Genomic DNA, 12,163 nt, shown 5'->3' on the forward strand with positions numbered 1-12,163 from the left:
TCATTACATATTATAAATTCCAAAAAACTGAAAAATACAAATAAACAACACTTAAAGCTTGGCAATTGATATAGTGAGATAAATGTATTAAATCGCATACTTGCTTCTTCAAAACTGTAGGTATCTACATTAGTATCTATGTTTGCAAATATAGTTGGTTGATTTGCTGAGATACTGGGCAAAGTAGAAATATTTTAGTAAACCTGGAGGCATGAGCAAGAAAATGAAAAGAAGATAAGCCTATGCATTAGGTGAATCATTTTTCAAGGAATAGTACAAGTAAATATATTCCATGTTCAACACGAAGTATATCATAATGAGTTTTTTTAGCCTAATATGTAATGATCTACTCACCAATATAGAAGTTCATGTGCTTACGATTTGGATATGCATAATGAAGCAGCCATTTTCAATGATTCTCGTCAACAAAACAAAACAAATCATGTCATCACAAGACAAAATAAAATGAATTAGAAACGGCAGATAAAAAGCATGACATCAATGCATAAAACTGAACATTGACAAGGAGACATCTACATGACATGAAGGAAAGGAAGTAGAAGCATAGTATGGTGAAGGTGTTATCCTATTTTATTATTAGATCTACCATGATGTTCGACATAAAATTTCAATGTGTTCATTGTAGTCTTTAAGGAGATGTTTGGCAACTTTCAAAATCTACATAACTATGTACAATAAAACAGAACCGGTGATGTAAGAAAAATGAATGAATTTCTTCGTCATACAATTTGGTTTCACACATGAAAATTAATTCAAAATTACAAAAAGAAATAGTTATCAGCATCGTGTGTGTGTGTGTTAATTATCGTTCATCCAATTTTGTTGGGGCTGAAAATGGTACGAAGATCTATATGGTTGATTTTCATGTACCATTTGGTTGTTTTTGATGCTATTACTGATGACGTTTGAGGATGCATTCTCTAATGAATTGTGCTCTATGTTACCCACCTTAACGCTAAGGAAGGTCAACAAATTAAAACCTTTATACAGTTAGAAATTAAATTACAATATGTATCTTGCAACACCTAAAAACTGAAGTCCATGCTTGACAAACTTATTAATCACTGCATGAACCTTCTTCCTAACATCCTTTTTTGCAGTTGCAAAAGGTTCTGATGTAAATAAAGAGAAAAGAAATTAAGCCTTTATCATCCTTATAACCATCATAAGAAGCTGCCAATGAAACAAGTTTTTCCTGCTCCGGAGCTCCTTTGCTCACACGGTGCCAATTTCCATGAAAATCAATGTAAGTTAGAGTAGTCCTCTTGTCTATAGGATTGAATGGAAGAAAATGGACCCCCCTGATTCTGGCTTGAGCCTAGTCAGTCAAAATATTAAAATTATGAGTTAAATTAAAACATTTTATATGTATCCTTCTTGTCCTAAAGAGAGTGGTTTTGCTATATTTACCTCCTTTGGATCAGCAAACATCCCAACAATTGCAGCATCTATAGCATCTTGATATTCGGTCCTAGAGGCCCTTGCAGTAAGAAGGATAACATGCTCCTTCTCAACACCTTTAGTAAATAGCTCAATCAAGTTTCTATCAACACTGAGCTTATTCATTGTCAATGTTAAAGTTTTATCACTGCATAGGACATCCATCCCAGCCATTTCCTCAATAGTCATCATACGTTTCGAGCAATTGAGTACATGCAGAAGTTGACAATTGCTGTGAGCACTTTCTAGAAGTATCCAACTTGGTTAGCACTATCCCCCAAGTGAGCCGCTTTACCAAAGATGGTGTGCACGCCAGTGGCAATCACAACTGCTTCTATCTCACCCTTCTTGACTATTGATCCAGAAAATACTTCATCAGTTAGGTTCTTGGTCATTAGAAGAGATTCTCCTATTAAAGCAGACTAATCAAAACTTAGAGGATTGCCCTTGAGAAGACAAGCATCGTCCGGAATGATATCTCCTAATTTAATGTTGATTATGTCTCCTGGTACTAAAATTGCAGCATCTTGTTCACTCCGATGGCCATTTCTTAAAAGAGGCAATAGAAAAAAAATAACTTGCACTGAACAAATAACAAAGTAACAATAACTAATTGACCATTCAATTAGATCTAAAATCATTTTAGATTTTGACAAAGAAAATAAGAAATATTTTAAAAGTGAAAGTAAATTTTTCATAAGGTTTCAATTTGTTAAGCAAGCATATGTGATTTGATGCTCCAAAAGTAGTGAGTAGAAACTCATAGTTAAAGGTGACCTTCGTAAATAAATTTATGTTTTTAGCATAAATAATTAGAACTAAAAATCATAACCAGATAATTAGAAAAAAAAACATCAAAACCAAAAATATAGAATGAATAATAAAAACAATAAGAACATAATTAAAACCCTAAACCAAAAATCAAAACCAAAAACAAATAATCATAACAAAAAATTAAAAATTAAAATCAGTTTAGAATCAACAATAATAACAGAACCATGAGAGGTGCAGAGATTCAGAAGACTCGAAATACAAACTGACAGCGACAAGAACATCAAGCAGAACTGCGAGCGACGCAACCAGTAGCAGTAGTAGCCACTGAATAGAGCTTATGGTAGAAGAAATCAAAGAGAGACGGAGAGATGTTGAATGGTGAGATGACGGAGACGACGGGGTTGAAACAAAAAAAAATGACGAAGACCTTGGATGGAGACCACAACAGCGCTAGGAAAGGAGCGACACAGAGCAAAATGCATGAGGGCATTTTGGACGGGATGGGGACGCTACTGTGATGGAATCCGCCGCCGACAAAGAGTGGTGAGCCTCTGGTGGGAGCGTGAAGAGTGTGAGAAACCTACAAAGTGGATTATGGAGAGTGCTGTGCTGGAGTGTGATGTGTGTGTTAGGGTTAGGTCTTAGTGGGATAGAGGGTAATGCAGTAGTGCGGGCTAGGCATGTTTAGCGGGTGTAGATGAGGAAGTTACTTGGGATTTTTAATTTTTGATATTATGCTCTCATTTTTTAAAAATGATGAATTTTTAAATTTGTCTTTAAATTATATTAATTTTAAACTTCAATTCAAATTAATAGTAAATTTCCCATTAAAAATAACAACAAAATTGTGATCTAATTGCAGCAAAAATATTTTTTAAAGAAAAGCTTTTTATTCAAGTTGTTTGTAAAATTTTTTAGAATTGACATCTTACTAGAATATTGTAATTATTAGTTATTAAAAATAAGCTACCTAATTATTAGTCATGACTTTGGGACTTTAATTATTCTCTCTTTTGAAATTGCTTTAGATTATTGACAAAATTGTGACAAATTATATTAGCGTGCTTGGCAAATTTACGTAAAACTTTTCATGAATTTTCCATGGAGTTATATAAAAGTTAGTGATTAGTAGCAACATGAAATAAGGGTAGAATAAGACTGACGTTTTTTCTAACAAATTAGTAGCAAATGAAATAAGCGAGAAAATTCTATCAGTTGTTAAACAGTCGCTAATTCCTCACTAAATAAGCTTTTGATTAGTGACTCAATTGTGACCAGTTACTTCTAAAATTTTCTCAATCAGCTTTGAATTTGTTATAACTCTGCGATGGATTTCCAACGAGATTAGCAAATAATTTGCTATTTCATAGCTAGGATATAGCTTTTGCTTTGCAACAAGATTGTAGTGGCCAAGTCGCTCTCTAAATTAAACTTGACAAATGTATTTCGCCCGCTAATCAGCGACTTGAAGTCAGTGAACGAAGTGTGTCAGTTGTTAAACGGACGCAAATTTATCACTACTTAGGTCCTAGACGCTCAATATCCGTATTTTTACTTTAGCGACTAATTAGCAAGGAACATTTTCCTAGCTAAATGATTTTTCTGTTGTGACGAGTTAGCGACGACTATTTTCTGTCGCTACCCTAATTTTGAATTTTACGATATTATACAACAAATTAGCGAGAAACTAATTGCTTGCTAAAAAATAAAAACTTTGCTGACAAATTAGCTAGGAAATTGTCCATCGTAAAATGCATTTCAAGTTTTTGTGACGGATTAGTTAGAAACATTGTTCCTCACTAATTAGCTTTTTCGCAGAAAGTTTCTTTAGTGACAAACTAGTGTGTGAATTGTTTCTCGCTAATTGTATATCAAACACTTGTGACAGAACAGTAACAATAATATCCCTCACTACTTTACTTTTATTTAATTGAATTACTAAGTGACTGATTTGCTAGAGCATTGTCACTCGCTAATTAATTTTTGACAAATTAGCGAGAAAATTTTTCCCACTCTTTTCTTAGGTACAAAAGTCAATTTACAAGAAACAAACTTAATTGTGAATTTCTCGCTAATCAGTCGCTTTTCTCAAGTTCGGATATTTTGTGACCGCTCGTTATTTTTGTTGTTAGTGCGTCACTAATTTCTTGCAAGTTAGTGACGGATTTGTGACAGAAAATATTTCTCGCCAAAATTCGTCGCTAATTTGTCAAATTCTTGTAGTGTATAATAAAGGTTTGACCATATGTTTCCATGGAAGATAATTCATTCTTTTGTTTCTCTTGTTTGGAAAATCACATTTAAGAACTTCATGGAGTAAGAAAACACCATTTTCAAACTCAAAAGGTAAGAAGATTTTCTTCTCTTTTACCGTTTAAGTTTCAGCCATATGTGCATCATAAGAAAGAATCATGTTTGACTTCATCCTATTTATAAATCATGTTTTAAGTGCTTCAAGGAGTTCATAGCTATAAGTTTTAAGCTTCAAGGATGAGAAAATCTATCCCTTTTTTTGTATTAAAATTCCGCAAAGAAGGGTTCATTGCTTTAAAAAATTGTTCTTGATTATAATATAGGAAAAAGTGGTATTAGAGAGTTTTCAATAGGTGTCTAAGACTTGGAATTGAAGTAAGGGTTAGGTTAGTACAATTGGCCTCATATATGTCAAGAAATCTAAATGATGCTTTGATTAAAACTTGTTGAATTTGAATACTTGAATGCTTAGAATGATTATGAATGCTTGAAGTGCTATCGGCCAAATGCATATGCTTATGGAAGTAATATGTTTATGATTATACTATTGAGGATTAAATTACAAGCAAGGAAAGATTGATGCAAAAGGGTAAATTCTAGATATTGCAAAAGAAATTCTTAAGAATATGTTGATGAGGATGAGAAAAAGATTGAAAGATATTAAAAGAGAATGCTAAAAGATTCAAAAATGTAAATTAGGACAAAAGAGTCATCATAAAATATAGAAACACAAAGAATGCACTCAAAATAAAAAGAGAGCTAAGAAATAGAAATAAAAAAAAGTGTAGAGCCTAAATAGACAACACAGTAAAAGATGAGCACAAAAGCGAGCAAAAATATAATTAGAGAAAGTTCCGAAATGAAAATATAAATATATAAGACTTAGGAATAAAAATATAATTTTATAATGGATTTGGGACAAAAAAAATCAAATGAAGTTAGAAAAAAAATTGTAATTTTGGTGAAGTGCAGGGGTAAAATGAAATTATGATAAAATATCAAGGTTGTGAGAACTGAACCGATCAATAAACCAATTGAGTGATTGGTCTAATAGTTTAATGGTCTAATGGTAGTCGAATCTGTTTAATTAAATATAAAATAAAATTATTAAAAATACAATATAAAAGTTCAAATATTTAAATTTAACAATTCATATAATAATAAAATTCAAAATTTACATCCCACAAAAAGATTACAAACCACCAAAGATAGACTTATACTAAAACAACATAAAAGCAACAACTATATTAATCAACCACAAACAGAATTTGGAGATCACCAATTCACATTCAATTATTTTCTCTAGTTAAAGTGGCAAAAGTTCACAAAGCAGGCTGATATTAAAACGACGGTATAACATTCACACACTGATCTCGTACCAACTTCAGAATTGTAACTTTCCTACTCTATGATGACGTATCTTCACCATTCTTAACCTCATTAGTCACTTCACAAACCTATAACTAGGCGCAAGCCTAACATCTACAAACTCTTTCGTGAAAACCAAACTTCCATAACTCCCTGTAACGTCGCACATTTACAAGCTTCACCTTGCACATCCACGAACCACGTCTTAAAGAACTAACATATTTCTTGCTATACCTAAAGGTTTCATGTGACATTGAAGCAAATCTCGAGTTTATTTATATGGGTACAATACCTTAGAAAAGAAGGATAAGTGAGAAGGACAATGTCCGCAAGAGTTTAAGAGAATTGTTAAAATTACAAGCAGATGAAGAGGTAAAAGCAATGAAGGGTGCTAGGGAAAATCGATTGACAACTTTGAGGGTAACCCCCGAATCAAAGAAATTCAATTAGGATTAATACGAAGAAAATAAAACAGCGGTTTGAAACGAATTCAAGCTGAGTCAAGGAGTATGAGGTTTATAGAAAAAGAAAATCCAAAGCCAATGATGACGCCCACAAGGTTTAAAAGTGTGATTTTAAAAATATCTTCTAATACATTGAATATAAGGAATGAAAAACTCATGGAAAATTATCTCATGTTCTAAAAGAAAGATATGCAATAAACGTTTTGTAAAAGAATGACAAAAGCATGTATCAAAAACTGCAATATAATTGAAAGAAAATTACGATGTATTTTGTCAAAACAGTTTCCAAGTTAAAGACAGGATAGGTGAGGTTTGAAAAATGAAAATCAATTGGGTTAAGGCCAAAACAATTTCTCAAAAATCTCAAAAGACATTTAAGTACTCAATCAAATAAAGTTATACAGTGAAATCGCTGCAAGGTTGGAAGGAAATCAAATTTTGTTGGAAGAGAAAAGTTTGGGACAAAGTTTTAAACTACATAAACTCTCAAAGTTCAGATTCAAACAAAACGTGTAGAAAAGGTGCAGTAAAGTTAAGAGAAATTCAAACTCTATTTAGAAAGAAAATCTGAGGTAAATTATCATAGTTAATAAAGGAAATAAGTGGTGCATTACAGACAGGCAGGTTTTTGTTAAATAAGGATGTTTTCGAAACTTCATTTAGAGGAGTGCATGCTAAATTCAAAATAATATTGTCAAATTTAAAGAATGGCTATGGATACGATTAAGCAAGAGAAGAATTGATTTGAAGTTTCTTAAAAAAAGAATCCCAAACTTCTTTAAAAAAGTTCAAATCAAACTCCAAGAGTATACTTAAAATCACAACCTCACATGAATATTCAAGAATATTACAAAATGCGCTAAAAAGGAAATCAACTCATTTCAAGAAAGGAGCTTAAATCAAGGGAATTCAGACAGGATTCACAAAGCATGCAATATCGAACAAGCTTTCAGGTGATCCAAAGAAATACAAAACTCATAAGGAAAAACTACTCAATCAATAGCAAATTCTCAAGAAAGAATCTTTGATTAAAGAACTTTGGTAAAAACAATAAGAGGATAAACAGTTCACTAGATTAGAACAAATTCAAACTGACTAAAATATGTTTGAGATTCACAAGAGAAGAAAAATTGAGATTAATGGTAATGTTCACAAGATGTAAAAGAATAAGTAAGAACAGAATCAAGTATGACATCCATAGAAACAAAAGTTTAAGGAATTAGTACATCCTTAAAAGAAAATATATGAGCCCAATATTTTCAAAAGAACAACAAATGTATAAATAATGTGTTATGCTAAACCAAATTCAAATTAAAATAAATTAGGTAAAGTTTGCCAAACGAAGATCAACTGGAATAAAGGTAAAAATCTTTTCTTTCAAGAATTTTGAAAAATTCCTAAGTACATAATCAAGTAAAGATATGCATAAGAACTGTAATAAAGTTGTTAGAAAATCAAGTTGTATTTAAAATAAGTATATTTCTATAGATCAATGAAAGAATAGGCAATGTGTTGGAAACAAACAGTTATAAACTAATAATGAAGTTTCAAAGTTCCTATAGAAGAGTGTATATCAAATCAAAAACGATTTTATTAAAATTTAAAGAATGGCGGTAGATATATTCAAATAAGAGAAGAATTGAATCACAATTTCTTCAAAAGTACTCGGAACAAGAACTTTAAAAAGGTATACTACATCAAAACAAGTTTCAAGTTATATCAACCAACACATGAATCAAGAAGAAGAGTTTAAACAGCGAAAGTCAAATACACCAAGGATTTTAAGCAGACATATGCAGTTAGGATCAAACGAGAATGCATATGAACGGAGGAATAGGGTTGGAAAAATCAATCTACTTTCCAAAAGAAATAGCAAACAAGAACTTCAAGATAGACTATGAAAGAACAAGTCACATGACTCCAGCAGAATTCAATACATATAACTGAGTAACCTCAAGAAATAGTTTCTAACGTTTCCAAAACCCGTGTTAAGCGTTACCTATAACTCGTATATCGTCTCTGATAACCTATTAATGCTTCCATATACATAATCCACTAGTGTTAAGCCGACCAAACTTAATACCAGGAAGTATGCAATGATAGACTAACAACATTAATCAATAGATTGTCATGTGCATAAAGTTCTAACTCTTGTAATCAGGACAAGACCTAAAACATGGGAGACACTCAGAGTATAAAATTGAAGCACTGTCAGTCCATTCCTCAGGCTCTACTGGAAAGACTGCTTTGATACCACAATGTAACACCTAGGGGTGGCAAACGGGCCTAAACCCGCCGGGTCGGCCCGTATAACCCGCCAAAAAAGGCGGGTTGGGCTGGAAAATTGGGATCGCCAAATAGTAAAAGCCCGCCTAACCCGCACCGCTTAAACGGCGGGCTTTGGCGGGGCGGGGCGAGCTTCCCCGCCAAGCTTAATATTTTTTTAGCAAGGGGTATTTTTACAATTTTTTTGCCAAAACCCAACTTCCCCCAACCCAACTTACAAGAGAATGAAGATGAAAATTGAGTGTTTTGGATTATATTTATTTTGTTTTAGAGATAATATTTATAATTATGTTTTGGATTATGTTTATTTTGTTTTGGGAACAATATTTATAATTATGTTTTGGATGAAAACTTAGTTTATAATTATATTTATTAGATATTTATAATTACAAAGACTTTAATGTTTGTGAATATAAAAATTATAATTTGTTTATACTTTTAGAAATTATAATAGTTAAAAGTAAAAAATAGGAGAGATTTTTTTATGCCTTTATATATATTATTTAATAGTTAAAAGTAAAAAAAAAAGAGGATATTTGGCGGGCTTAGCCCGCCAACCCGCCAGCCCGCCGTTAGGCGGAGCAGGCTAGAATTCTGGGACCTCCTCACTAGGCGGGACGGGGCGGGACGGGGCGGGCTTCCCCGCTTGCCACCCCTAGTAACACCCTTGCTACCAAAATATAACACTTCCGTCTGTGCCACTCTAATAGCTCGGGTATTACGATGACTCTTAACATATTTAATACTAAGATAGGAGCTTGTTTAAAACTTTAAATTGTATAATCTTTCAAAAAAACTTTTTAGGTTGAAAACATGAATACGTACATACAGACCAGATACAATACATACAAATCATATACATTATACATAGTATTAATTTACAAAATCATATCATAATTCCTATTCCTCTTACAAAATTAGTGAAGATAGATGCGAGTAACAAAATAACTAGAACAACACAATATATCATATAAACAGAAATGAAATAAACTCTTCGAGACTTCTTTGTCCGTATCTTGAAAAGGAAAAACCTGTAGGGGAGTGAGAACATCATCCTCACTGGTTCTCACTAGAAGGTTAGAGAATTGCTATAAGAAGATATGTAAAATAAAAATGTTTTCAAAGTACAGTGATTGTTGCTTGTCTTATGTATCTTTTCAAAATCCAAAAGTTTACATTCAAAAATTCAAAAATCCTCTTTAAAATAGAAATCCGTTAATTCTTCAAAATCCATAATCCTTTTCTTTTCGTATAAAATATTAAAATTTTTCCAAGACATTATGAATGACTAAACTATTCCAAGCATAGGTTTATTAAGTCTATGTTGAACCAGTTTACTAAATCATAACCACAAACCAATCACGACCTCCGGCCCATCACATAATCAAACATGACCTCAGGCCCAAACAACTCAATCAACATCCAACTCACCACAATCCAACCAATTACAATCACAAACACAAGTAATGAGGTTCAAACACAATCAAGAGCAGTTACGTCAAGTATAACAATTAGCAATTAAACAAAATAATTCACATAGGCAAAGCAATTACAATATACACACCCAACAATGTCACATAGATGAATATGATGAATGCTTGTCCTATAGCTGATAAGTTTCATCTATCGGTTATAAAGCCAACCCGAGATGTGCATAGCTTTTTCTCAATCATTTATCAAATCCAGCTCATTGGGGGCATTTTTGAGGAGCTAAATTGCCAGACCACATCTTGTGACGTAGGTTTAACAAAGTATCAAGTCTTAACCTAGAGCAAGTGGTGGCAAGCCACTGCATCTGCCCAGGAAAACTCGTATCTCAGATAAAAAGAAGTGCATAAGCCAAGTCATAATTCATTAATAATCATTCATTATCAATTTCTGTCATTAATCATAATCCCATGTTCGTTTTCGCACTTCTTCAACAAGCCTCATCAAGTAAATCATCATTCATGCCATATATCACTTTTTCTCAAATCACTTTACTTTGAAACCAAAATCCTGTCTTTCATAACATTCATTTTCACACAATTTAATTTTTCCAAACCAACCTCAAAAATCATTTCATTCTTAAACCATTTGCTTAACCACTTTAAATTAGGAGTTATTAATTAACTACCACAGCAAAGTCTCAAGATTTTAAGGGAGAATCTACCAAATTTTAATTTCTTAAATTCATTAAAAATCCTTAAAAATTATTGTCTTCCTAAATTGAATCCACCAAATAAAGTTCCTAAATCAAATCAAAACCAAAACCAATCTCAATTTCATTCTTAAAACCAATCCTTTAACATTTTCCAAAACATCTCAAACGGAGTTATTCAATCAAGTCCAATTTCTTTTAAATTCACTAAAACTCCTCCAAATGAAATTCTTAAGTTAAAATCCAAATCATAAGCCCTTTTTATATTTAAGTCGACCTTAAAATATATACTTTTCTTAAATAGATTAAATTCAAAACATATCTATTTCTTAATAAATCAAGAATCAAATAATAGAATCTCTCAAATCCAATCTTTTTCTATATAACATTTTAAACAGAGTCTTAAATTTCATAATAAAATTTCGACAGCATCTCTCCTAAAACTTGGACTTTGCCACCCTTTTTGGGTCCTAACCAAACAATTCTGCAACACTTTCCAACGGGTTCAAAACCAAATCAATTCAAAATCAAACTGATTCCAAAAATTTATATCATTTTCATATCTCAAGGAAACCGATTCAAACTCAAATCATTTTCAACGCTTCAAACTTATTTCTAAAACTTTAAAGAAATAGTTCAACAAACGTACTGAAGAACGAAACTCTCACATGATCTAGAATTTTCACAAATAAATCCCGTTGTAAGTATAGCTTCTAGGCCGACAAGAATTCATTTCTTACAAAAGTTTTGGTTGTCACAAGTAACAAACCCAATAAAATTTATTAACTGAAGTATTCAAACCTCAGGTCGTCTTCTCAAGGAATTGCAGGAAAGTATGAATTATTATTGGTTATGCAAAACAGTGTTTTTGGGTTTTGAAAAGGTTTTGAACAAGAGAAATAAATTGCAGGAATTAATAAATTAATAACTAATAAAACTCTTAGCAAGGTATAAAAATTGGAAGTCCTATCCTAGTTATCCTTATCAATGGTGATGAGAATTATACTTTTGCTCCCACTAAGTCAACCTCTAACTATGAAGATCAGTTAAGTAGACAAATTAATTTAACACCTAAAGTCCTAGTCAACTCCTTAAGAAAAGACTAGAGTTATAAGAATCTAAATTAATCAGCAAAGATAATAATTGTCAATCACGATGAGTTTGACAACTCAAGAGTCACCAATTAATCAACCAAAGCCAAAAGGGAAAAATCTAAATTATTTATATAAATAAAGGAAAGCAATCATGAGTCTGAAATACCTCAAATTATATTAATTAAGAAAATCATAACATGAATGGTCCATAAGCCAATTTGGCAACATATATAATTAACAAATAAGAGAAGTCAAAATAAAGGAATATTGAACCTGATATGAAGATGAGATAATCCTAAGATTAAGAGAAACTATATGTCCTA

General features: G+C 32.0%; 1 protein-coding gene across 2 annotated transcripts; it reads right to left on the reverse strand.

The window, feature by feature from the left end:
* Positions 1-945: 945 nt before the first annotated feature.
* LOC107484756 (plasma membrane ATPase) lies at positions 946-2,939 on the reverse strand. Of its 2 annotated transcripts, none has more exons than XM_016105300.3 (3): positions 2,503-2,939; positions 1,432-2,010; positions 946-1,339 (listed from the first exon to the last, which is right to left on the reverse strand). In XM_016105300.3, the coding sequence occupies exons 2-3, from the start codon at positions 1,651-1,653 to the stop codon at positions 1,103-1,105; spliced, it is 459 nt and encodes a 152-aa protein (XP_015960786.1). In that variant the 5' UTR covers positions 1,654-2,010; positions 2,503-2,939; the 3' UTR covers positions 946-1,102. The 2 variants fall into 2 exon arrangements, with proteins under 2 accessions (XP_015960786.1, XP_052116072.1); XM_052260112.1 differs by having other exon boundaries at positions 2,499-2,939.
* Between the last annotated feature and the right edge of the window lie 9,224 nt (positions 2,940-12,163).

This window comes from Arachis duranensis, chromosome 4, assembly GCF_000817695.3.
Source record: "Arachis duranensis cultivar V14167 chromosome 4, aradu.V14167.gnm2.J7QH, whole genome shotgun sequence".
NCBI classification, from domain to species: Eukaryota; Viridiplantae; Streptophyta; class Magnoliopsida; order Fabales; family Fabaceae; genus Arachis; species Arachis duranensis.

What these genes read in the sequence shown, in the direction of transcription:
- LOC107484756 (XM_016105300.3), bottom strand. Translation starts at nt 1,653, where the DNA reads ATGATGACTATTGAGGAAATGGCTGGGATGGATGTCCTATGCAGTGAT. An exon ending in TGTTTGCTGATCCAAAGGAG is followed by an intron (nt 1,340 to 1,431) that starts GTAAATATAGCA and finishes TTGACTGACTAG; the next exon opens with GCTCAAGCCAGAATCAGGGG.